The 27,500-nt window shown below is 41.7% G+C and overlaps 2 protein-coding genes across 3 annotated transcripts in view; both read right to left on the bottom strand.

Moving 5' to 3' along the window:
- The window catches only part of LOC138973069 (lysosomal protective protein-like), a 16,041-nt gene extending 11,006 nt beyond the window's left edge, over positions 1-5,035 (bottom strand). For both annotated transcript variants that reach the window (XM_070345727.1, XM_070345728.1), the window contains exons 1-5: positions 5,018-5,035; positions 4,154-4,348; positions 2,611-2,722; positions 2,197-2,247; positions 906-992 (exon numbers count right to left, since the gene is read on the bottom strand). In XM_070345727.1, coding sequence (XP_070201828.1) covers positions 906-992; positions 2,197-2,247; positions 2,611-2,722; positions 4,154-4,326 — 423 coding nt within the window. In that variant the 5' untranslated portion in view covers positions 4,327-4,348; positions 5,018-5,035. The remainder of the gene's footprint in view (positions 1-905; positions 993-2,196; positions 2,248-2,610; positions 2,723-4,153; positions 4,349-5,017) is intronic.
- Positions 5,036-14,505: 9,470 nt separating this feature from the next.
- On the bottom strand, positions 14,506-27,494 carry LOC138973068 (lysosomal protective protein-like). The gene is made up of 6 exons (XM_070345725.1): positions 27,477-27,494; positions 22,782-22,918; positions 21,469-21,535; positions 20,095-20,181; positions 17,632-17,736; positions 14,506-16,386 (listed from the first exon to the last, which is right to left on the bottom strand). Exons 1-6 carry the CDS (start codon positions 27,492-27,494, stop codon positions 16,300-16,302), a joined length of 501 nt encoding a protein of 166 aa, XP_070201826.1. The 3' UTR covers positions 14,506-16,299.
- Positions 27,495-27,500: the final 6 nt, after the last annotated feature.

Genomic DNA, 27,500 nt, shown 5'->3' with positions numbered 1-27,500 from the left:
GGTGGACATTGTTTTTGTATCTATGCCTATACATTTTTTTTTTTGCCAGGAAAGACCCTTTTGTCAATAGTGGGATCTTTAACGTGCACACCCCAATGTAGTGTACACGAAGGGACCTCGGTTTTTCGTCTCATCCGAAAGACTATATGTGACCCTCCTCCACCACGGAATGAGTCGTATATGTCACCTTTGCATGATTTTCATATTTTTACATTTTCCTAAAGAGGTTTTTTTATGCTCTATCCGTTGGTGAAAACCGTTTTAGAAAAGAGCGAAAACTGTTTGAGTTATAAGCCTGTGACTAAAGTGACCCTCACACTGTTGTTACCAGACACTCCCCGGACTTAGCGCAGAACCGCGCGAGGTGACATGCGACTCATTTCGTGGTGGAGGGTCACATAATTATTTCACCTTTTCATTGCGAACACCTGTCTATACCACCAACTTTCGTCAGTCCCTTGGATGGCCGTTACAGACAGGTTTGACTGTATTACCGTTTCAGTTAACAAACTTTAATAATCGAAAAGGCTCGGACAGAAAAGGTAGAACAAAAGGAGAAATGTACACATTGAGAATTAAGGAAATGAACTTCTTTTTTTTTTTTAAACGTGTAAGGCCAAATAAAAATATATGTTGGTTTAGGGTAACCCGACCGACTCTATTATTTTTTTCCCGCCGACCCTATAACTTTTTTTTTCATTTCTCAAAAGAATCTCAACTTTTGACACATTTTGCGAACCATACCGGGACTAAGGGAAGTAACCTCCTTTAAAATCGACTAAATTTTAATGTTAAATATAAAAAATAAAAATAAAAAGCCGACCTACCGACCCTATCTTTTTTGGTAACGTTACCCTAAACCAACATACATTTTTGTTTGGCCTAATCGTTTGTGTCAAACTTACCAGGTCATCATCAGTGACGTAGTTTTTGTCAGAAGCATAGGAGAAGCCAACGCCTGCAGGAGACTCGATGTACAGCACATTGGCAACCTTTTCCACACACAAACATAACATTATATGAATGCACACGTACGCACACATGCACGCACTCACACACACACATACACACACACACACACACACACACACACACACACACACACACACACACACACACACACACACACACACACACACACACACACGTTTCAGAATGGAATATGCCTTCAAATCAAAAACGTAACTGCTTCGGAAACTCCAGAAAGATAGCAAGCCAACAAGCAAATAGATACAAACAAATATTAAACACAGAACTACGTGTGAATTCCAAAGAACAGTAACTTATATATTTCATATTAATGCAACTTTCACTACTCAGTTTTTATCAAATTTATAAAGTAGTTACTATGGTAATAAGTTCAGGCATCTAGCACCCAGGGTAGACAAAATGATGGGGGAGGGTGTTTGGGAGAAGGGACTTCGTTCTTAAAGGCATACTAACGCACTCCCGTGTTTACAAAGTGTAGTTTGCCCACAATCGATGTCAAACGCACCATAAGACCATATAATGACGATACGTCACCATGCGCGGACCATAATACATGCATTACAGCTTGTTCTAGCCTCTGAAAAAGTGAGGATGTCAACAAAGCCGCGGTGTTCTCTCCCTTGCATCAACGTTACATGTGTTGCCAAATCTATAAATAGGACGATCCAGATCAAAATGAAAATTCAAATATCTCAACATTTAAGGGGTCCTAGACCACAATATTTTGCAGGGAACTTAATTTAGTCTGTCTCCAGCTGTTGGTAAAGCAATTAGCGTGTATAGTCATCGAGTACATATGGCTTTAAGAAAGCGTCTATAAAAAAAAGGGGGGGGGGGAGAATACAGGTATTTTAGGGGTAGCTCAGTTGGTAGAGCACTGGACTTGTGATCGGAAGGTCGCAGGTTCGAATTCGGGCCGGGACGGACACGGATCAACTTTATGTGCAGACCCAGAGACGGAAGCCATGTCCCACCCCCGTGTCACCACAATGGCACGTAAAAGACCTCGGTCATTCTGCCATAAGTGCAGATGGCTGATACCACCTAAACACGCATACACTTGTGTATCTCATCAAAAGCCGTGAGGGCGTAACATTATCGAATTATCATATAAGCCATATCAAATTTAGCCTATAGGACAGTAAGCATTCTCTCTTTTTTTTTTTTTTTTTTTTTTTTTTACAGGTATTGCACACATGAACTTACATTGTTCCAGGAAAACGGATTGGTTTCTAGAGTCACTCCGTCTTCTCGAACCTATACAAGCGATAGAAAAATAACAGATTAGCCAACACTTCTAAAACAAGAAAGAAGAAAAGAAAGAAAGATTAAATGAATAAACGGAAGGAAGAAAGAAAGAAAGCGAGAAAGAAAAAAAGAAACAAAGAAACAAACAAAAGGAGAGAACACAAGAAAAAAGGACGGTAGAAAGAAAAAAAGAAACAAACAAAGAACAGAACATGCACAATATCTATCATGCAGCTACATCTGCAATCAACCGCTTTTGTATGCTTACTCCATTGCCTTCGGGGGAGAAAAAAACCCATTGATTTAATTTCATTTAGTGTAAGTTCTTTAGCAATAAGATCACAAGTTGTGCAAGGTTTTGACTTTATTCACCCTGAATGGTCCATTTTCGCCAAGAAGACCGAACAGAGAGGAACATCCGGGACCCCCGTTCAGCCATACTGCCACAGGGTCCTTCTTGGGGTTGTTGACCGACTCTACAAACCTGAAATATCCGCAGCAAATTTCTGCCATCTTATAATAATTAATGTTGATCAATCATCGATTAACTGTTTATCCTACATACGCGAGAGAGACACTCGTGAGATAATAATCGTTCAAATCACACCTGGGTATATCATGTAAATGAGATCATGTCAAGCAAGTCTGGCAGGGACCTGTTTTTCCACTGCTTATGATGCCAAGGTCACCGAGACAAAGGTCATTATAGAAAACAAAAATTGCGCTCGCTAATTACCCTCGATGAATGTTTAGAACGAACACATCACGCCACACTTTCAGGGTGACGTTTCTTTGCTTTGACGTAATAGATTGCACGAGGCTTTAGAACAGATCGAGGTTCCAAAACAAGCGTCTTCAATTTAGCTGCCTCGACTGCAGGACATTTTCAGTAAAATACACGCAAGTACAGTATGTAGGATAAACAGAATATTACATGGCTTGCTGTGTCGTACCAGATTTACACTCGTTGCTTTTTCAAATAGTGAACAGCTCGCATTCGCTCGCAGTTCAATATTTGAAAAAAAAACTCGTGTAAATCTGGTACGACACAGCAAGCCATGTAGTATTCTCTATGTATGACTATGTACGTGAAAGTTCCTGGGTATAATATCCCCACACGGGTTAGCCGAGACTATCTGAATGTATTCTCGGCAATGATTGGTTTGTGGTGTTGATCTTCACCAAATGTTTTTGTACCGCTTCACGCGACTTTTTCTGCTTTGTTTTAGTAAAGACCACAGACGCCAAAACTTCAACCTATTGCTCTTTAAAAATACAGTGGAACCCTCCTTTTAAGACCCCCCCCCCCCCCCCAATTTAAGACTCCCTCCTTTTTAAGACCTTGTTTCTCAGACTTTCGGTTCGTTACCTCTGTAAAATTACCCCCTTTTTAAGACTCCCTCCTTTTTAAGACCTTGTTTCTCAGACTTTCGGTTCGTTACCTCTGTAAAAATTACCCCCATTTTAAGACTCCCTCCTTTTTAAGACCTTGTTTCTCAGACTTTCGGTTCGTTACCTCTGTAAAAATTACCCCCATTTTAAGACTCCCTCCTTTTTAAGACTCGATTTTCTCAGAGTTTCGGAGGTCTTAAAAGGGGGGTTCCACTGTAAAAGGTCCTTACTCACAAGAGGCAAAATATTGACGGCTGATGACTGAGCTTTGGCTGTTGCTTTTACGAACAAAACAAGGAGAGGACAAAATAATTAGATGACAGATTATTTTTCATCTCTTTTTATATTGGTCGCATATGTATTTTCTAGAACCGCTCACATGTCATGAAATCGTCTGCTTTTTGTTGCAGCCTATTTTCGCATATTTATTTAACAGTTATCCAGAACTCACCAGTAATCAAGTCGTCTGCTTTTAGTTGCAGCCTATTTTCGCATATTTATTTAACAGTTTTCCAGAACTCACCAGTAGTGAAGTCGTCTGCTTTTGGTTGCAGCCAGGTAGCCAGAGTACTGTCTAAAAGACGGTTTCTGTGGCAGACCCGGCAGCATCCGTACTTCGTCTTCGTAGGGAGCTGCTATTAAAGCGGACGGCAGCAAAAACGCTACGAAAACCTCGAGCAACAAAAACTTCAGCATTGTGGTTGTTTTGTACCCTGATCTGAAAGAAAGACGAATCAAGGCGTGTACGTGTAATAACCTGAGCGTGCCTGTGTTCTTGTTCGTACTTCAGATCACGACATAACTATATCTGACCACTTGCGTAAATAATCCTGGACAGTATTGGCGTTAACCGGTAATTACCGGTATTTTACCGGTTGAAATGAGAAAATACCGGAACAAAATTGGCTGCCGGTATGACCTACCGATTGATTTTTAGAACTACCGTTTTTTTCGCTGGTACAACAACAAAACCAGCACTTTGACTTGGACTCTTACTGGTTCCAATGGCCAGCCTACCGGATTTTTCTGGACTGTGTGCATCATAAAAGTTTGCGTACCACCATCACTGATTCACTAACTAACTAACTAACTAACAAACCAAGCAACCAACAAAATAGCAAACGAATAAACAAACTAACCGAACGTCTTGTTGAATATCAGTCAAATAACGGACTTACTGACTATCTGCCTAACTGAAGTAAAACCGTATTTGTCTACACACAAAAACAATGTTGTTTACTCATACAAATTGTCATTGCCTTTTTGCCGAAGTAGGTAATTATATAAGCAACTAAGTCAGTTAATTTCTAACTAATCAGCTTACTAAAACTTGGCAAGACAAACATATCATATCAACTGAAAGAAGAATATCACTCCCACAACTTACCCTTGCCACAGAAACTATAATGTGCTGCTCAGACACTGTTGTAACCTACCTCTGTAAAAGAGCGGTTTTTCCGGGGAGTTTTTTTTTTTTCGCGAACAGTTGTTCGGAACCAAACATGCAAAGTAACGCTTATGCTTTGATTCTACGCTGAGTGTTTGACGGTTTTAGGTTTAAGCGATCTTAGCCCAGTTTTTCGCATCTTCATCATTATCTATATTGCTGATTGTTGAAAAAGGTGATTGTCCGTCTTAAAAAGATGCAGTTTTGTGTTGTTAGCTGATAAATACCGCCTGTCATGACCCCCCCCCCCCCCCCCCCCCCCCCCAAAAAAAACACCCTCTTCTCCCCATTTATGAAACTACACCAAAGCCACGGCGTGTGTGTGTGTGTATGTGTGTGTGCTTGTGTGTGTGTGTGTGTGTGTGTGTGTGTAGTGTGTGTGTGTGTGTATGTGTGTGTGTGCATGTGTGTGTATGTGTGTGTGTGTTCGTGCGTGCGTGCGCGCGCGTGTGTGAGTGTGTGTGTTCGTGCGTGCGTGCGCGCGCGTGCGTGAACTCCCCCTCCCCATTAATGAAACTACACCAATGTCATGGTCGGTGTGTGTGTGTATGTGAGTATGTGTGTGTGTGTGTGCGCGTCTGTGTGTGTGTCTGTGCATGTGAGTGTGTGTGTGTGTTTGTGAATGTGTGTGTGCGTTTGTGTGTGTGTGTGTCTTTGTCTGCGTCTGTCTGTGTGTGTTTATGCGTGTGTGTGTGTGTGCGTGTGTGCGTGCGTGCGTGTATGTGTCGGTGCGTTTATGTGTATGAAATGCTTACGCGCGCACGTCGACTGTTTTCTAGATTTCTTTCAGAGAAAACCGACTGTAAATGTAATATACTATGATAGACTTCTCACTTGATAGGATGAAAGGCCAAAACAAAAATTAGTCTGTTTACGGTATCCCGACCGACCCTATTTTTTCGCGCGACCCTAGACTTTGTTTTGGCATTTGGGGAAAAAAAAAAAGTGTGTTTTTTGGCAAAATAACTGAACGATATGTTCTTTGGGAAGAAAAAAAAAAGAAAAAAAATTCCCGACCTACCGACCCTAGTTTTTTTGCCTATGTTACCGTAAACAGACTTTTTTGTGTGGCCCAAACAGGGTGTCGCCTGGACTTCCTTCTTTTTATTCCAACGCTTATTTCTGTTTGCTTCGAGGGTTTTTTCTTCCATCTTTACTGACAACGTCCATGTTGATTTTCTCCATCACGGATTTTTTTTTTTGGTTTTTTTTTTTTTTTGGTGGTGTTAAAAAAAAAGGACAACCTTGTGACAATCTTGACACATCTAACTGACACATCAGCATATTTTTTTTGTTATCAAAATTGTTACTGGCAAGATGACTGTTCAGGTTATCTTATAAGATCATTTGGCCTAGAAGTAGATGCTAGTCAGGGTAGGTAGGGATATTTTGGTTCAGATTCTTCCAAAAGCACCATATTTGGCCCAGAGGTCGCCCATGCCATACTGTTTCCATTTTTGCCGACTGCCAAGACGGGCGCCCCATGGGGACGCCATATTGGCAAAATCCAATATGGCCGCCGTCCGGGTTACATATTGATCACAGGTAAAAAAAACTAAAAATGCTAGAATCATAAATGATATCACATTTTAGGGTTTTTTGGGGTCAGGGAATCCGATTCAGATGTTATTTCAATGATCTGAGGTCAAAATCCAATATGGCCGCCATCCGGGTTACATATCGATCACAGGTAAAAAAAATAAAAGTGCTAGAATCATGATTGATACCACATTTTAGAGGTTTCCGGGGTCGGGGAATCCGATTCAGACGTTATTTCAATGATCTGAAGTCAAGTTTACCCTTCAAGGTCACAAAAAGGTGCTATTGGAAGAATCTGAACCAAAATATCCCAAACACCTCTAATTATACCAAAAAATCAATGATTATTCAGGAACAATTTTAATTCAAATAATTCGGAGACATCTGTAGTGGCAAGACACTTTTTGCCGCTGTGTGCATTCAATACAGGATTATTATTACTATGCATATGTTCTGGCTGGCACTCTATGATTCCAGCAAGTCCTACTGGTCATCACCACCGTTATTAACACACCCGCCTTTGCATTTGCAGTGCTAGAGGACCGTCACATTTTCAGAGGACCGTGCATCGGACACTAACGCTGTTGCATTTGCACTCTATGATTCCAGTAACAAGTCCTACTGGTCATCACCACCGTTATTAACACACCCGCCTTCGCATTTGCAGAGGACCGTGCATCGGACACCGGCGCGGTTGCATTTGCACCTTCCCGTGCATGCCTTGAGGCAGCCACATTGCAAGAGAATGGCACATGCCAATGAAGCGTCGCTTAGAGTGGTCCATAGTGGTTGCCAGGTATTGGTGCCATCTTTGTGCCAGCCCCACTCACTGAAGTCAGGAATTTCCTGCTGGATTGAGGTGGCCTGACCCCAGTAGAAACTCGCCTGTAGTAGCGCTCGCTTTACATGCTGGAACAGTGCGGCTTGGGTAGGTGGAAGCTTTTCCAGCAGTTTGCATCCAGTGGAGAAGAGTTGATATCTGGCCGTGTTGACATCAGCTGCACTGCACCCCTTGCTGTACATGACTATGACAAAGCGTTCGAGGCGCTGCATATGCACAGACTCAAGACTGAAGAGGTCAGGGTCATGCGTGAGAGCCACTAGTGTGTCGGTGAGATCCGGTATGCTTGTCCATGCTGCCCATGCTGTCTTCTTGCCACATCCAAGAAATTGTGAAGTCGTGTCGCACCCCGTTAAGCTGTGAAAGAGGGGTAGTGCCAAGGATTTTGACGGGCCAAGGTCAGAGTAGATTGTATGGACTGGTATGTCACGGTAGTTTTTACCAGTACCGAAGCCCACCCAGAGCTCTGATAGGCCCAGGGACTCGAAGAACCGGATTGTCAAAACTACGACATCGCTGTCCACAGTGCGAACAAAGGCTGTTGTATGACCCTGCTTTGCTGCATGTGCCAGATGCAGGAGGATCCTGGTGTCCGCCTCGGAATGGTTGCACGGCTGAAGTGTTGTGAGGTCACAATACTTGTTGGAGAGCACGGTCTCGAAGCGGGTACTCAGGAGCAGCTTTCCGTCCATGTCAGCCTTGGAGATCTGTGTGGTGATGAAAGAGAACAGCTCCTTTTTGTTTTCCTCATTTTTCAGGAATCCGCTGTTCCAGTCACGCTTCGGGATTGGAGTACTGCCATCACCGACTCTTGTCCGTGGGCCATTTCCACGTCGTTGCTGTGTGAGCGCTTTGAGGTTATTTTCCTCTGGGTAATTATCCCATATGGCGTCAATGCGTTGGGTACTGCTTGTGATTTGGGCCTCCAGATATGGTACAATGTGGAGTGACACATACTCGCTGAATGTCTTTGCTGTTGTGGGTCGCACCATGTGGATAACAGCTGCCATGTCCAACACCACGATAGTGGTTTGTTTGGCAGCATCTGCGCGGTCAGTGGGTGCATTGAGGCACTTAATAATGTCTGATTTTGTCCCTGATCGCAGCAACCCTCGATCCGCCAGGCTCGGTGGCTCTCTCTGATTTTCGAACCGAAAGAAGTCTGGCATGTCGGCATCGGGACGTGACTGGAGTGAGAGAAAAAGTTGTGTGATTAGCATCATGTTCTGCCTCTGGACGCTGCTGTCCTTTGTACCTTTTTATATTTAGTCAAGTTTTGACTAAATATTTTAACATCGAGGGGGAATCGAAACGAGGGTCGTGGTGTATGTGCGTATGTGTGTGCGTGCGTGCGTGCGTGCGTGTGTGTGTGTGTGTGTGTGTAGAGCGATTCAGACTAAACTACTGGACCGATCTTTATGAAATTTGACATGAGAGTTCCTGGGCATGAAATCCCCGAACGTTTTTTTCATTTTTTTGATAAATGTCTTTGATGACGTCATATCCGGCTTTTCGTGAAAGTTGAGGCGGCACTGTCACGCCCTCATTTTTCAACCAAATTGGTTGAAATTTTGGTCAAGTACTCTTCAACGAAGCCCGGGGTTCGGTATTGCATTTCAGCTTGGTGGCTTAAAAATTAATTAATGACTTTGGTCATTAAAAATCTGAAAATTGTAAAAAAAAATAAAAATTTATAAAACGATCCAAATTTACGTTTATCTTATTCTCCATCATTTGCTGATTCCAAAAACATATAAATATGTTATATTCGGATTAAAAACAAGCTCTGAAAATTAAATATATAAAAATTATTATCAATTTTTTTTTTTCGAAATCAATTTAAAAACACTTTCATCTTATTCCTTGTCCGTTCCTGATTCCAAAAATATATAGATATGATATGTTTGGATTAAAAACACGCTCAGAAAGTTAAAACAAAGAGAGGTACAGAAAAGCGTGCTATCCTTCTCAGCGCAACGAATACCCCGCTCTTCTTGTCAATTCCACGTGCACTGCCTTTGCCACGGGCGGTGGAGTGACGATGCTACGAGTATACGGTCTTGCTGCGTTGCGTTGCGTTCAGTTTCATTCTGTGAGTTCGACAGCTACTTGACTAAATATTGTATTTTCGCCTTACGCGACTTGTTTCTTATTGGGGTCAGGTCGGTTAGCGAAGGTTAGCATGTTATTCCGCTTGATTGAATCAGTTACTGATACTGAAGCCTTTTCCAATCTTTCCATGACATATGCTGCATGCAGGGTTTGGCCAGTTTCACCGATTTGAGATAGAGAAGCAGCAACGGCTTGTTCCATGACATTGTGTGTATCGAGTACTATGAGCTCCTGACTTGTAACAAGGAAAGGATTGCCCAGCTGCTCTACCACCTTGATGAACGCTTGTACATCCTTTTGAAACTTGAATTGCAAGCTGTGTCCTTCCTCGTGGTGAGCGGTGGATGGCAATGGTGGGTCATTGACGGCCTCAAACTCCTCAACTACCCGCGTGCAGTCAGGTCCGGCCAGCATAAACAGTGTAAGAGCTTCGGGGTTCTCATAAAGTCCAACAGCTCCACCGTGTGTCTGGAGGTTTTTGTTGGACTGTTCATGGGCTTGGTCAAGGAAAAGTTTTACACATAAACTTACGATTGTTTCTGTGGTATAGAGAGATATAAAACTTGTGCGTCATACAGCTAATGATGGGACAGGATTTTTGGGATCACGATGAGACACCAATATGACTTTTACAGTGTCGATGAGGGGTAAACTTGACTTCAGATCATTGAAATAACATCTGAATCGGATTCCCCGACCCCGAAAACTTCTAAAATGTGGTATAATTCATGATTCTAGCACTTTTAGTTTTTTTACCTGTGATCGATAAGTAACCCGGATGGCGGCCATATTGAATTTTGACCACAGATCATTGAAATAACATCTGAATCGAATTCCCCGACCCCAAAAAAACCTAAAATGTGATATCATTCATGATTCTAGCCCTTTTAGTTTTTTTACCAGTGAACAATATGTAACCCGGACGGCGGCCATATTGGATTTTGCCAATATGGCGGCCCCATGGGGCGCCCGTCTTGGCAGTCGGCAAAAATGGAAACAGTATGGCATGGGCGACCTCTGGGCCAAATATGGTGCTTTTGGAAGAATCTGAACCAAACAACCCCTATAAATCCCTACCAAACCTGACTATGCCTGAAGTATTTTAAATTGCAGTCGTATACGAACACAACGACCTTGTCATTACTCAGATATTTCTTTGGCGTGTTGAAAAATATCGCTGGAATGTACATGTGGCCTTGTGTTTGTGTGTGTGTGTGCGTTTTATAGACAGGGCATGCAGGTGCATGTCGTGTTTGGAAGAGAGAGAGAGAGAGAGAGAGAGAGAGAGAGAGAGAGAGAGAGAGAGAGAGAGAGAGAGAGAGAGACAGACAGACGAGACAGAGAGAGACAAACAGACGAGACAGAGTGAGGGAGATAGTCAATTTGTGTTTTACATATAGAGTGAATGTGTGTATGTTTGTTTGCATGTGTGCCTGCTTGTCTGAATGTGTGTGTTTGCATGTGCGTGCTTGTCTGAATGTGTGTGTGTTTGCATGTGTGCTTGTGCTTGTCTGAATATGTGTACATGTGTTCCTGTACGTGCATGAGCGTGTGTGTGTTTATGTACGTGCATGTGTCTGCATGTTTCATGTCAGTGAACACAAATGTGTCCCTGCATGTGTACATGTGTGCATGTGTCTCTGGACTTTCAGTCTGTGCACACAATCTCTCCCTCAAGCACTCTTTCAGTTCATTGGATGCAAATTATAGTTCAAAAAAATAAATTTTCAAAACTAGAACAAGCGCTTTATTAGCTGTTGTGTAAGGTCAGCTGATGTCAAATCTCATGTGCATATTATGGAAACGCAATACACAACACACTAACTAAATCTGGAATGACAAAGAAGGTGGTAATTAATCAATTACTTCAACACTCTGAAAGACATTGAATCAAATACAATGTAGTGGTTTTTTCTCCAAAATACTCTACCCTTCCAATGCATACATACACTGCCTATACAAAGAATGTATATGCATGGGTGGGACTGAACAATCATCAATCCTGAGGAACCAGACGCACCAACCTCGACCAAACCACACACAAAAAAAGGGGAAAAAAAGAGGCTATAATCGAATCCGGATTTCCGGCATATACCGGAAGAATCCAACACATGTATAGGCCTATGTTTGCATTTCTGGCATCAAATTCACGAAAGAGAGAAGAACAGAAGACCATGGCTGTGAAACCTCCGAAAGACAATCCACGCTGCGACGACTCTCACATTTCCGACTCAGTGTGATCCTGATCAATACTATACGTAGTTAGTGATAGTGACTCGTCTATGAACAAGCCCAATCGGTCAACACACTATCAAACAGCTTAAAGAATCAAATCCGATGAGTTTCGTGACGTGGTACTAGTCGCAGAGCGGTTTCGTAAGCTGGTTTACTTTTGGGTGAACTTTTATTGCTGTGACTCAGGGCCGGCCCCATCGCGTTGATATGTCAGAAATCAAAACAACACAATGACAAACACATCCACGCATGATTGCGCCAAGGGGGATAAGCGGAACAGGGACTGAAAGAGAAGGACAAGACAAGGGCCGTGAAAACTCCACACGGCTACAAAAGCAAAATGTCAGCTTATTACTCAGCTAATCTCGGAGACAAGTTCTCTTCAGATACATAGTAATCTATAGTATATCAATGCTCATATATCTACCCACACACACCACGTTTAGCACACAGCATCTGAGACAAAGTCAACCCAAAAACTTTTTAAAATAAATAATTGGAACGTTGGCAGTCTTTCTTTACAGATTTGCTCACAAAAAAACATTAGGAATCATGCGTACAGTGGTACCTGTGATGGGAGGCCCCTCTGATGAGAGGACACTTGCCATCAAAGGACGCCTTCAGTTGTCCCTTGGCTTACTACATGTATCTTGGCTGAAATATACCTCACATGCCAAGCCACCCGAAATGCAGGGACACTTTTGGCTGGGCCAAAGGGTGTCCTTTCATCGCAGGTACCTCTGTAATACCAAACTAACCCATTGGAGGCTACCTCCTCTTTTGCAAGAGGACAATTATTACATATTGGGACTTCAGCGTGAAAAATTCTCTCAGAGAACATCTAAAAGACTAATTTAAGACAAGGTGTCAACAACGCACACAGTCTATCACAGTAGCAGGGCAAACACACACAAAAAAAGCAAAAATCCTGAAAGGCCAGCTAGGGTCCACGGCGGCAGAGCCAACGGCCCGCTAGGGGGTCTGGGGGTCGAAGCTGAGGCTTTTTTTTTTTTTTAACTTTTAGAGGCAAAGAACAGCCTCTTCTGGTACATAAAATGTTTGTTACCAAATTATAAAATAATACACATTTTGCCTCCATCACCCAACCAAACTAAAAGAAACTTTCAAAAACATGATTTTCTGGTTTGTAAGAGTTGTCAAAAACCGTATTTCTTGCGAGAACTGGCAAGGTGTTCGCCCTGCAGTAGAGATGCAATAATAACAGCTGAAAACGATGTGTTCCTTTATCGACACACCTGTGTAACCTTGAAGAACTCATAACTCATAACTCATAACATTTTATTGATCCAACAAAGGAAATTAAATTGGTCATCAGCACATATAGGTCATTAATTAATAATTATAAAAGAAGAAGAGAAGAAAATTTATAAAACCCATGATAACAAAAAAATATGTAAAGTAATATATGTAAGAGCGCACGGACCCAAAAAACGGTGCTGTGATTTTGTTACACGTTGATCGATTGAAAAAGGAGGGCACAGCTAGCATGAATGCCAGACTTTTGGGCGGGGAAATAGCTCAGTGGGTAGCGGCGCTGGCTTCAAAACCAGTTGTCACCATCGACGTGGGTTCGATCACCACGTTCGGCGAGGGATTTATTTCCCAGGGTCAACTTTGTGCAAACTCTCCTCAGTGTCCGAACACCCCCGTGTGCACGCCAGCGCATGATAAAGAACCCAAGTTCACAGCGAAAGTCTCAGGGATTCGAAACATGAATACATGCGTGCAGGAAAAAGAAGAGGAAAAAGTTTGTTTGTTTGTTTATTTGTTGCTTAACGTCCAGCCGACTACGCAGAGCCATATCAGGACGAGGAAGGGGGGGATGAAGGGGGCCACTTGTCAAGCGATTCCTGTTTACAAATGCACTAACCCATTACTTGTGTCCCAGCAGGCTTTAGTAAAACTAAATTAATACCTACTGGAAGATTACCAGTTTCCAGTATGTTAAAATAGGCTTAACCTATCTACTGCTGGGCTTACATCAGAACACTAACAGATTAAACTATACATGAATCGCGAGACAAGCGGCAAGAGAAGAGATTTTTTGGAAAAAATACAGGTGAATGAGCAAGAAGGCAGAAAAAAGAAAAGAATTCATGAAGAAAAAGATAGCATGACAGGAAAGAGGAACCAAAAATCTACCTAACAGCAAACTAGAAAGCTCCTGCGGTTCCAAAAACAGGAGGGGCCTTTAATTTCATAACCGCAGTGCCCCACTGCGGGAAGAGGAAAAAGTGGGTTGCGCTGTGCTGTATGGCAGCTCACTTTCTCCAGAGAGAAAGCAACCGGCATTTCCATGAGGGTAACCTAACAAGACTAAATAAATAATTTTTACGTCCTTCTGACAAAGCAAACAATCTGCCACAATATCTTCTGACTGAGATTTACCAACACAAAAAGCACCACCGGGAAAACTATCCTATGTGATATTTCATCAGCTGTTGAACAATTGCATTTAATTCTGCAATGCGCTGTTGCTTTGAGATTTTTGTTTGTGTTATCCTTGGATTTCAGGAGAACTTCTTGTGCATAATTTACATGAGCTCAAATGAGAAATTAATTCAGTGGCAAGTCAAGGGGAAACAAATTAATTTATATATAAAAATATAAAACAGACACAATGAAATGGTACCAGTAGCTTGCATCAAGAAAAAATGTCACAAGATGAGCACACAGGCTCACATTTACAGGCAAACAACAAGAAGAGTTAATGAGACTTCAGCTCATTTTGTTTGCGTTTCTTATCCCCATGGGTTCTCTCCCCTGCACTAAAAGATCCCAAAGATCTTCAATGAAACATCCTCAAGGCTTCAGCCAAATAAGTATAGCCTCAGGAAAATTAAAAATCCTTTTTCTTTCTCTATTTGGTGTTTAACGTCGTTTTCAACCACGAAGGTTATATCGCGACAGGGAAAGGGGGGAGAGGGGGGGATAGAGCCACTTGTCAATTGTTTCTTGTTCACAAAAGCACTAATCACAAAATTGCTCCAGGGGCTTGCAACGTAGTACAGTATATGACCTCACTGGGAGAATGCAAATTTCCAGTACAAAGGACTTAACATTTCTTACATACTGCTTGACTAAAATCTTTACAAACATTGACTATATTCTATACAAGAAACACTTTACAAGGGTAAAAGGAGAAACAGAATCCGTTAGTCGCCTCTTACGACATGCTGGGGAGCATCGGGTAAATTCTTCCCCCTAACCCGCGGGGGGTCTGCTGTACCGTGAAAACAGCTAACTCGCAAAAATGAATGCCACAGTGGTTGACGAAGCACAGTCAATAAAAAGGTAAATTCCGTAAACCAGGACTTCAACTTACAAAAATTACACAAGCAACTAGTCACTGGAGATAAGACATATAGGAATTATCAAAAATGAATTATAAACTTACATAAAAATCATATCTTCATAGTACAAACTGTAGGAAAAAGTACAAACACACCAATCCCTGATGAGCATAAGTTCAGCGAACAAGAAGTTACAAACTACAAAAGTACAAAGGAAACATGGACTCATCTGTCCCATGATGCCACATAATAAAGAACACTAGAAAATAATTTAACTTAAAAAAGTACAGCTGTAAGGATAATTCGAACACATAAGTAAACTATAACTCTATAACTATAATTATATGTGGTGTAAAAATTAATTGGTATTCAGGCAGAATTTTGGATTCAATGATTTTGATGGCAAAATTACAAGGGAGAGAACCTACTGTCCCAGCCTTTGTAAACTATGAAAAATTGGTTTGAGGCAGAAAAATATCAACTCATAATGAATGGACGTTATATGCAGTTCGTGTCGGGAGTGGAAGCAATATAGCCACTTTTTTCACTGAGGACATGTTTTTTATTGTTAAATTTAGAGTTCTTTTGGTTTTTTTCCGCCTGTTGTCTTTCTTATTTTGGTGTTCTTTTGGTTCAAAGTAAAAGCACGTATTTTGCAACTCAAGTAATATTCTAGGGAGAAAAAAAACCAAAAAGTACAGCTGTAAGGATAAGTCGAACACATAGGTAAACTATAACTCCCTGACAACACAAATCTGAAACAGAGAAACGAATTGCTGACATTCCAAACTCAAGATTGAATAAACAAGCAGGGACGGCCAAATCTCAACATTTGAACTCGCCAACCGGGCGAGTAACTTCAAGAAAGTCACTAGCCCGGCATAAATTTCGCTGGCCCGGTACATACCACAGTTGATCTGCAGTGTTTATATGGCTTTAAAACCCGATATTACAACCAAACGGGTCGCATTTGACCAGAATTTTCATTGGCCAGCCGGACGAGTTGCCAGGCGGATTCTACTTGCCCGGTGGATTTTGTACTCGCCCCTGGCGACCGTGCGGGCGATCTGGCCATCCCTAACAACAAAGATAAGTTCACTAAACTTTAAATTATAGACTAAACATTAATTCAACAGGGGAAAGAACAAGACAGTCCAGGGTGTATCAATCGTTGCTCAGGTTCAGTTGAAGGGCTTGTTGGAGATAAAGTTGATAAACATCTCTAGGGCTGGGCGCGGTTTGTCGGTTGGTACCATGTGACCAGCTCCCTGTACAGACAAAACAAACATTGAAGTAAACTCAGGATAGTATTTATAGTATTGTTAGCTACAAACTGTATTTAGTGTGTGCGTGTGTGTGTGTGTGTGTGTGCGTACGCTGTTGCTATTGTACATCGCCGTGAGCTCTGGTGAGAAGGGGTGATTAATAAGTGTCCATTATTATTATTATTATTAAAAGATGTCTTGGTAATTCTCTCACTCAATTGTGTTTCTTCGCTTCTTCATTCTCCCTCTTTTTTTCTGAACAAGAGAGTGAAAGTCGCTCATCCGTGCAACAGTTCTTCTTGTCTAGATTGTCAAGGATTGCTCACAGTCTCCTTTTATAAGCGCTCATTATACTTTGTCATACGTTACCCGTTTTGTGAGTGGAACCCCCTTTTTTAAGACGACCTCATACCCAATTTAAGACTCTCCCTTAGGGTTTAGCCTGGGAGAAAAAGGCAATGGGACATTTGTCCCCCTCAACCAAATTCCGATGGGACATAGTCGAAGGTAAGAAGCACCAAAGAGACATGTACGCGTTTTGACCAAAGATGCAAAATAGTGCAATGTGGTGCCATCTGAAAATTAGCCGCTATATCGTGTTCTCTGTGTGTCTGTGTGTGTGTGGTGTGTGTGGTGTGGGTGTGTGTGTGTGGTGTGTGTGTGTGTGTGGTGTGTGTGGTGTGTGTGTGTGTGTGTGATCCGATGTAAAGTGTACATTTGGTGGCGCCTTGGTATGTAATCTCAATGCGCCCTTTGACGCACTGAAGGGAATTGTGATGGGACATTTTTAGATTTAATGCGCCAATGGCGCAGGGCGCACTTGTAAATGAAACCCTGCTCCCTTCTATATCACACCTTGCTTTTAAAGTTATTTTGTTCATAATGTTGTAAATTAACCTCAGTTAAACGACTCCCTCTATTGCCTCCGATTTTTGGAGGTTCCAAAAGGGGGAGGGGGGGGGGGGTGTTCCACTGTCTTTGTTCATTCGTAACGGCACTCTCCAGAACTTTCCGGGCAAAATCAATCAAGTAAGACATAAGATTGTATTACAACCACTGTGGAGTACACAGGAATGTTGCTTGGCTTGAGTTCATTCAAAACATATATAATACATTCAAACACAACAACCAAACAGAGTGCTTACAACGAACTGCGTAAACACACACACACACACACACACACACACACACACACACACACACACACACACACACACCCACTCTACATTAAACCGCGGATATACTTACCCTGACAGTGACGTAAGTCAGTCCCTCAAACGCCTTGACAAATCCGGCCACCTGAGTGGTTTGAGACTCATCCTTGTATTTCCACTCCCCGCGCGGTTTGACAGTCTGCAATGAATCAGAACCAGACTGCACAGACTCATCAGAATATGCTTTTTTTGTGTGCTTAGCTTACCGTACTTTCCGGGTGACAAGGCGCTTCGTTATCTAAGATGCACCCCCTTCTTTTTAAAAAAAATTGTAATCCAGTCACCCATTGGATGCAGGGGGCCGATAGGGCGCACCAAAATGACCCAGTTTTTGCCATGAGAGGTGGTTCCCCTGTCATATCTGAGAGAGGAAACACTTCCTGCATCGGGGTCAGTGACCGACTTTAACTGAGTGAAAATATGTGTGCTCTGTGTGTGCGGCCAGATCAAAGGCATTGTGATAGCTGGGTGGCCTTGTTAAAAGACACGACCTTCTTCCCAGGGGTCAATGACCCAGTTTTTGCCATGAGAGGTGGTTCCCCTGTCATATCTGAGAGAGGAAACACTTCCTGCATCGGGGTCAGTGACCGAGTTTAACAGAGTGGAAATCTGTGTGTGCGGCCAGATCAAAGGCAGGGCAGTACCTAGTAGCTGAAACATGCATTATCACAAGTTGTTTGACTGGTACTCAAGCGGTCTCTTTGATTTTTTTCGTATTTCATACACGGATTAGGCGCTTCGTTATACAAGACGCAGGGGTCGAACTCCAGGAAAAAAGTCGCGCCTTATGACCCGGAAAGTACGGTACATACTTTTCGACAAGAAAAAAAACGGAGGAGAAAAAAAGAGAAAAAAAAGAAACGCTTCACCCCTTGAGTCTACATGCATGCTACATTCATTAATTTTGGACTGTGAAAAGACTGTTGAAGGGACTCAAAATCACTGACAGGTAATCCTTCTAAAGTTAAAGTCACACGGGCGATTCAATCGTTAAGATTCAATCGTTAAGATTCAATCGTTAAGATTCAATCGCGCGATTCGATCTTGAGCCGATCGCAGATCACATCGTAGGCCATTGACCCATCACACGATGAACAATTGACGAACGATTGACAAATGATTGACGAATGATAACTCCACACAAGCGGGGCGGAAGCGACGTGTCACAGTGAACACGGCAAACTCGCTGTGTGAGAGCCGACGCGAATGTTCGAACATCGCTCTACCTTTCTGAAAAATACCTTTCAGCATTACGCCTTTGCGAGAAATTAAGTTCCCAGACAGCTGCAATTAATGGTTCCCAACCGCTGTACACGCCTAAAACGTCTCCTTTATATCTGAGTAAGCAACTGTTCTTCCAAAAAGTTTTGAATCGACGAAGAGACGCTGTCCGCCGCTGTCCGCCACTGTCCGCCATTTTTTCAAGTCACGGCGTGAAGACCGCAACGACGCGTTCTGATTGGCTCTGCGCTGCTCTACGCTGCAATTGCCCTACGACTGGCTCGCAGGAATAGAACAAGTTCTGAAGCTCAAACCTACGAGGGAATCTCATGAGACTGAGTCATAGCTTTGTCTTAACTATTTTCTAAGACTCGGTCGCCCGTGTGACAGGGTAAATCTCACGATTGAATCGCGCATGTGACTGCCCCTTAAGAGGGCAGACAGTAACCCTGGTTGGCCAGTAGTCTAGGGAAGACAACTCTGCATGACCACAATCTGTGAATGAGGTCCACCTTGAAACCTCTTGCTGAAGATGACATTGAGTGTAGTCAGGACACGATGGGGAATGAATGCATCTGCATCTACAAACGATTGAAAAGGGCGCAGTGGCGCGCGTGGTGGTAACACGTCGGCCTCCTAATCGGGAGGTCGTGAGTTCGAATCCCGGTCGCTGCCGCCTGGTGGGTTAAGAGTGGAGATTTTTCCGATCTCCCAGGTCAACTTATGTGCAGACCTGCTAGTGACTTAACCCCCTTCGTGTGTACACGCAAGCACAAGACCAAGTGCGCACGGAAAAGATCCTGTAATCCATGTCGGAGTTCGGTGGGTTATGAAAACACGAAAATACCCAGCATGCCTACTCAACGAAAGCGGAGTGAGCTGACTATGCTCTCAGAGTATAGTGTGGGGAACCCAAATGGGCAAACGAGCTCACACGTAACCAGAAAATTCTGGAACGCTGAAGAAAAAAAAGATTGAAAAGGAAGGACAACCGAGAGAAACAACACAAGTAAGAAAAATAAAGTAAAGCAAAATTAAAAATAAATTTAAAAAAACGGACGATTAATCAGCAAGACGCCCATCAAGGCAGCATTTGTTCACATGCTCACTTCTTATGTCCAATAACTAAGTCTCACACAATGATACTTCAACATCCACGACAAATACTGCACTGTTGATAAATACAGATTATGTACACATTCACACTTCTACTAATTCTATTCGATGTGAGCAGAGAAATCTTCACTAGGCATAACAAACATCAAGTCATACTTACAGGCAACATCAGACGATCCACAAACCACTCATCACCAAGGAAATTACAGGCCATGTCGATGTCACCGTTGTACACCAACACACGCACCTGAATCAGCAAAACATAAAATAAAAATGAAAAAAACGTTCGGGGATTTCATACCCAGGAACTCTCATGTCAAATTTCATAAAGATCGGTCCAGTAGTTTAGTCTGAATCGCTCTACACACACACACACACACACACACAGACACACAGACACACAGACACACGCACATACACCACGACCCTCGTTTCGATTCCCCCTCGATGTTAAAATATTTAGTCAAAACTTGACTAAATATAAAAATGTAAGAAACAATGTTAGAACTCAGTCAGAAAATCAAGATTCTGTTGATTCAAATATATACAAAATGTACATACACCCTACATACAATGTGTCTGGAAACACCTCCGCGCAGAGGTGTTTTGCAGCCAGCGCAGCAAAGACAAAGGAAAATGTTCTCGGCTCGCGCGGCAGCTGATCGAAGCAGATCTATGTCTCTATACTGCATACTTCTCTTTTGATTTTGTTATGCAAATTTAGTGGTGGTTTCAAGTCGTACAAAAATATTCAAAGCAAAATTCCAACCTGCTGTCCTCCATGAGGTAACCTTTGATTCTGAGTTTGTCAGATGACACAATATTTCATTCAAATTTTGTTTTAAACATTCTCCTGAAGCCAATGGCATGTTACGAACAGCCGCAACTGACGGTGAACCACAAATTTATCATACACCCAATTCAGAATACTAACAATGTGCCCTCACAGCTTTGATCCAACACAATTTTGATTTAGTTAGGACTTGTTTAAGAGTATTTAAAACATGAAATATGATGCACACTAGCATAATTCTTCAAACGAAAGGACAAATTAGGCACACACACACACACACAAAAACCATGTGTTCGCACTGACACACGACCGCAATAACTTATTGTTCAAGAACTGACTGACGGGCACAATGGCTTGGTGGTAAGATGCCGGCTTCCAAAGCGGAAGGTCGCGGGTTTGAATCCCGGCCGCACCTGGTGGAGATTTGTCCGATCTCCCAGGTCAACTTATGTGCAAGACCTGCTAATACCTTAACTCCCTTCGTGTGTACACGCAAGCACAAGACCAAGTGCGCACGGAAAAGATCCTGTAATTCATGTCAGAGTTCGGTGGGTTATACAAACACGAAAATACCCAGCATGCTTCCTCCGAAAGCGGCGTATGGCTGCAAAAATGGCGGGATAAAAACGGTCATACACGTCATTATCCACTCGTGCAAAAACACTAGTGTACATGGGAGTTTCAGTCCACGAACGCAGAAGAAGAGAAGAAGAACTGACCAAACAAAGACACTTTACTTACCCCTTTGCCGAGAACTTTTTTGTACTGAGCACTCATTTCAGTGTACACTCTGTGGTAGTCAATGTTGCTGAAACACAAACATAATTTATGGATACAATGTACTTCAAAACTCAAAAATAAGAAAGTGTATGACACGTTTAAATATAGACAAAAGCATGTCGAACTCGCAACCTCTCGCTTCCGAGGCAAGTGCGCTTACCACACGGCCACCTAGACCACTTATGGCAGAATGCCCAAGATCTTTTACATGTCACTGTTAGGACACTGAGGTGGGTCATGGATACTGTCTCTGCGTCTGCAAATAAAGTTGACCGGTGTCCATCCCAGCCCGGATTCCCACCCCTTTTCCTAGGATCACAAGTCCACTGCTCTACCAACTGAGTTATATACGAGACACAGGCCTAGCAACTAAAACAGAGTTAAAAAACAAAGGATTACTGACACAAGACGATTATACATTTTCACTTCTGGAAGCTTCATCAGGAAAAGAACACAAAAGACAACAAAAAACAGACGCAACACGGAACGAACAGGGTTTGAAAGAAAATGGAGGGAATACACGCAAAAAGGGGAAGGAACTCTAGGAACGGAAATGAATGAAAGGGGAGAGAAGTGGTTGGATGATGTCAAGGGCACAGGCATACAGACTAAACGTAATCCACACTCATAAAGGGGGCGGGGGGGGGGAGGGAGAAAGGGGAAGAAAAAAAAATTAAAAAGAAGAAAAAAACACGCACGCACACGCACACACACACACACAAAGTTTAACTGATTGTGATATTCACATGCACGCACGCACGCACACATACACTCAGACAAATATTAACAGTTTTAAACCAAGGGCTTGACAATTAAAGGGGGTTAAAAAGGGGATATAGCTCAGTTGGTAGCGCACTGGATTTGTATTCAGTTGGCCGCTGTCAGCGCGAGTTCGATCCCAGGTTCGGCGGAAATTTATTTCACAGAGTCAACTTTGTGTGCAGACTCTCTTCGGTGTCCGAACCACCCCCCGTGTATACTACATTGGGTGTGCACGTTAAAGATCCCACGATTGACAAAAGGGTCTTTCCTGGCAAAATTGCTTAGGCACAGTTAATAATTGTCTACCATACCCGTGTGACTTGGAATAAGGCCGTGAAAGGTAAATATGCGCCGACATGGCTGCAATCTACTGGCCGTATAAAATTTCATCTCACACGGCATCACTGCAGAGCGCCTAGAACTGTACCCACGGAATATGCGCGATATAAGACTCATTGATTGATTGAAAAGGGGGGTTCCACTGTTCTAATCAATGAGCACAAACTTCTCACGCGCAGGGTGCCCATTCAGGCAGGTGAGCAGGAATGTGCAGTGCTGTGCGGACGTCTTTGGAGTTCATGTACTTGATGTAACCGTCGGCCTTGATGCAGGGAGGGGTCACCGACACACGGCCCAGCTTCTTGATAAACTGTCAACAGTCAAAGAAAGTCGCATGAAGCAAGATTAATACATTTAGTCAATCTGTCAAACTCTTACAATGATACTGAATGCACTGCATTTCACGAAGACGGAAAGCGTCAACACATTTATGCACGTGGAAAACATGATCGCTCGAAGTGACAAGCCAGTATAGCTCAGTAGGGTACAGCGCGAAAGTGCGCTTTTCTGTATTCTTTTTATTTTTTTGAGCTTGTTTTTGGAATAAGGCAAAAAAAAAAAAAAGGTCTGTTTACGGTAACATAGGGTGTAAAAATAGGGTCGGTAGGTCGGCTTTTTTTTTTTTTTTTTTTTTTTTTCTCCCCTCTCTATGTTTCACAGTTCATTTCTTCTCATCAATCCCTGTTTTTGCCTGTTGAAAAACGTTAATTTTTATTTTTTATTTTATTTTTTTTTTCAAACAATTTTATTCAAATAAATAACAACAATTAACAATATCTCATACAATGAGTTAAATACAACAATTAACAATATCTCATACAATGAATTAAATACAACTTATCGATTACAACAAGCTAACTTTTCTTTAACGTTTTGTTCTTCGAACACTCACACAAGAATGCTTCTTATCTGTAACTGCCTATCAAAAATACTTTCCAACGGTAAAAACGAATTTGTTTTTTTATATATACTAACGCACATCTTTCCGATTAAGATAATGTGGTTCAATTTATACATAGTTGCCTTTTTCACCATTACAAAATGCATACCAAATAAAACATCACTAACTTTCAAAACAACCTTAATTTCTAAAGTACGAAATATAAATTTTTCAATAAACTTCCAGAATTTGTATACAACCGGGCATTCAAAAAAGAAGTGTTCAATGAAATCAGTTACATCACAACAGTAATTACATTTATTAGTTTCCGTTACTTTCATTTTACACAGGAGAATGTTGGTCGGATAAATGTTGTGCATAATTTTCCAGTGTAAAACTCTTAATCTAGTCTCTTGTGTTGACCGATAGGCAACTATCCAAGATCGTTCATCAATTTCTACATTAAACTTTCTCTTCCAAAATCCTCCGGAACATGGTACATCTGTTTTCATATTGATAATCTCTTTCCTATATTCTCTGGCACTTAACACATTTTTGCCGTTAAACAGTGGTAAGGTAATACAAGCATCATCAGTCATATTTACAACATTTTTCCTCATAAATAATGACACAGCAGCTTTTACAACATTATATTCAAGAATTCGGTTTGGTGAATATCCAATCAGATCACAAATATCTTGATATGATAATATGTTTCCCGAACGTACAATGTCAGTTAATACCAATACACCTCGTTGTATCCAACTTTCAAAAAATAAAACTTTGCCACTATACGTTATGCATGCATTATTCCATAATAAAACCGGCCCGATTGTCCCACGATCGTAGTGGTTATTATCCAGCCAATATTTTAATACTGCTTTCCAAAAGTGTGATTTCACTAGGTCTAACCCTTTAAATCTTGCACTGTTTACATTCGATAAGAAACATTCAAAATGCTTTCCAAAACGCAAATACATCAACTTTGGAGTAAAACTCCAATTATCATTTTCATTTGATGTAGTTAGTTGTGAAACCCATTGTAATAAAAAAGAAATTTGCATTTGCCTAATATCGATCATTTTTAAACCACCTTTTTCAATTTCAAAACATAAAACGCTTCTTTTCACCTTTTCAAAGGCCTTCCGATTACAATCTCTTTTTCGCCACAAAAATCTAAACAATAAGGTATTGACTTCATTCAAAACACAATCAGGTAATACAAACGCTTGCATAATATACACAAATTGTGAAATTAAAAACGTTTTCACAATACATATTTTCCCTACAATGCTCAAATTTCGCTTCTCCCATGCACAAATCAATCGCTTAATATTCCTTATTCTTCCAGTCCAGTTATCTTCTACCAAAGAAGCACTCTTATCATTACAAAAATATACACCCAAAATCTTCAACTTCTTCTTCCAGCCAAAATTATAAAATGTTTCATCACAATGCTTCCTACTACCCAACCACATCGCCTCAGACTTTCTCTTATGTATCCTTAAGCCTGAAAAGCTCGAAAAGTCATTCATTATATCAAGTGCATAATACATATCAATCTCATCCTTTAAAAAAAGGGTGATATCGTCTGCATACAGAGCAATTTTAATAACGGTTGCAATATCAACATTATTCCATAACGAAATTCCTTTAATACGTCTACACTGTCTTATTTTTGATGCCAACAATTCAATGGCCAGTACAAAGGCCAAACATGAAAACGGGCACCCTTGACGAATCCCGGCTTTCACATCAAAAAAATCAGACAACCATCCACAATACTGCACTGAGCTAACCGTTCATTAACACAGTCACCCATTGAACAAATTCTGGCCCAAACCCGAATTTTTGAAAGGCTTTAATAATAAACTCTTTTGAAATACTATCGTACGCTTGAACACAGTCAATTGCGACCAACAGACCAGGTTGATTTAACTCGTGTGATTGTTCGATTACATCATCAATTAACCTTAATATTGTAGATACTTTTCTGCCTTTAATATAACCGACTTGATCTTTCTGAACAATATCACCAATAACGCTTCCTAACCTTTTTGCCAGACACTTGGCTATCAGTTTATAATCGCTGTTTGTAAGGGAGATGGGTCTCCAGTTCTTTAATTCATTTTTAGGCAACTCCTTTCCCTTGTGTATAAGGGTAATGACAGCTTTGCGCTGCGTGGAAGACAATTTTCCATCGTCAAAACTTGCATTAAAAGACGCAATTAACAATGTTCTGATGCGGGTCCAAAACACTTTCAAAAATTCTACAGTAATACCATCAACCCCAGGGGCCGAGCCAGATTTCATTTGTTTAAGTGCAGCGAGAGCTTCGTTTTCAGTTATTAGCCCTTCACACTCATTTCTCTGAAAATCTGAAATCTGTAATGTTGTCACATCAGATAAAAACTGATCCACCTTCTCGTCCATGTTTTCAACGTTTACTTTTTTTCTGTACAAATCAGCATAGTAATTCTTTTGCGCGTTCAAGATTTCACGCTGGTCAGTTATCACTTCCCCAGATTCACACTGTATACTGTCCATTATCTTCGCATTTGCTCTGGCTTTTTCAACGTTAATGATACTAAAACTCGCTGGATAGGTACTGATAATTTTCATCCCATCCTTTTCATGACAACATTTATCAAGCTTTACAGCTAGCGGGTGGCGAACACCACTGCGTGCATCCATTTTGAAAGGAAGTAACACGAGTGACGACCCTTTACTCCTAACAGTACTTTGAGCTTACCTCCCTTCTGTCGTCTGCTGTTTGAGCGCAAACAGCTCTATTTTGGATGCGGGTTTTTTTTTGTTTTTTTTTCAGACGATCCAAAAAAAAGATTAGGGTCGGGCCTAAAAACTAGGGTCGGTCGGGTTACCGTAAACAGACATTTTATTTTTTTGGCCTAAGGAAATTCTTTATTATCCCAAGAGTCGTGCTATGCAGGTGTGTGCATGTTTAAGTGTATATTAGCAGCTAAGTGCACTTTCTAGCAGAATGACTCGGCCCATGACTGACAATTTTGCCAAAGAAAATAATTCCAAGCAACATCTCTGGAATACAATTTTTGTGTGCTTCAATTCTCTCCATAACTGCAGATTACATCCTGAAAAAAGCATACCTGCAACAGTTTTTTTACTCCTGTCTTTTAGCTGCACTCAATGCTTTCTATAGCGTCCAATATTGCCCTCTCAAGATCCCATAATTATGCAGTTCCTGGAATGCCCTGAAACGCTGCTACACACAGTGCTACCTATGACACATATCTGTTTTTGTTTCTACTGGTTTCCTGCCAGGTTTGAGCATTAATCGTTTATCATTTTGGAAAACTCGCAGTGTTTCTAAGCTACATTTTTTTTAAAGTTTGAAATTGACGGAGTTACTTCCCATGTCACAGGAGCTAAAAGGTTGCCCACAGCATGATACAGTAGGAAACAAAATTGCTTAGAATTGGGAAAAAATGCTCAGCTGGTCATCAAGGGATGGCCAAATCGCAAAATTTAAACTCGCCAGCCAGGCGAGTAACTTCAAAAAAGTCTCTAGCCTGCCCAAAATTTCGCTGGCCTGTTACATACAACAGTTGCTGCATCTGCAGTATTTATAATGCTTTGAAACCAGCAATGTGTAACTTCTCACTCTCTGCATATAAAACCAAAAAGGTAGGATTTGACCAGAATTTTCACTTGCTAGCCGGGCGAGTAACTTCAAAATAATCTCTAGCCCGCCAGAAATTTCGCTGGTACATACCACAGTTGCTGCATCTGCAGTGTTTACAACGCTTTGAGATAGTACAACCAGAAGTGTTGGATTTGACCAGAATTTTCACTCGCCAGCCAGGGCGAGTTGCCAGGCGGTTTCTACTAGCCGGTGGATTTATTTTACTCGTCCCCGACGATGGGGCGGACAATTTGGCCATCTCTGGAGTTGTTAGCGACAGGTGGTTGCCAAGGCATGTTCAACTGTATCTCAAATGCTTTCCCTTACCGCTCTTTCCTTCTGCATGGTGGG

Source organism: Littorina saxatilis, linkage group LG8, assembly GCF_037325665.1.
Source record: "Littorina saxatilis isolate snail1 linkage group LG8, US_GU_Lsax_2.0, whole genome shotgun sequence".
Classification (NCBI taxonomy): domain Eukaryota; kingdom Metazoa; phylum Mollusca; class Gastropoda; order Littorinimorpha; family Littorinidae; genus Littorina; species Littorina saxatilis.
Note: the sequence above shows the minus strand (reverse complement) of the source record. Positions and strands in the feature narration are given on the sequence as shown.

Bases quoted from the DNA above. Each gene is read 5' to 3' on its own strand.
- LOC138973068 (XM_070345725.1), bottom strand. The intron at 17,737-20,094 runs GTAAGTATGACT...GATTCATTGCAG, and splicing joins TGGATCGTCTGATGTTGCCT to ACTGTCAAACCGCGCGGGGA. The intron at 16,387-17,631 runs GTAAGTATATCC...TTGTCTGTACAG, and splicing joins TGACTTACGTCACTGTCAGG to GGAGCTGGTCACATGGTACC.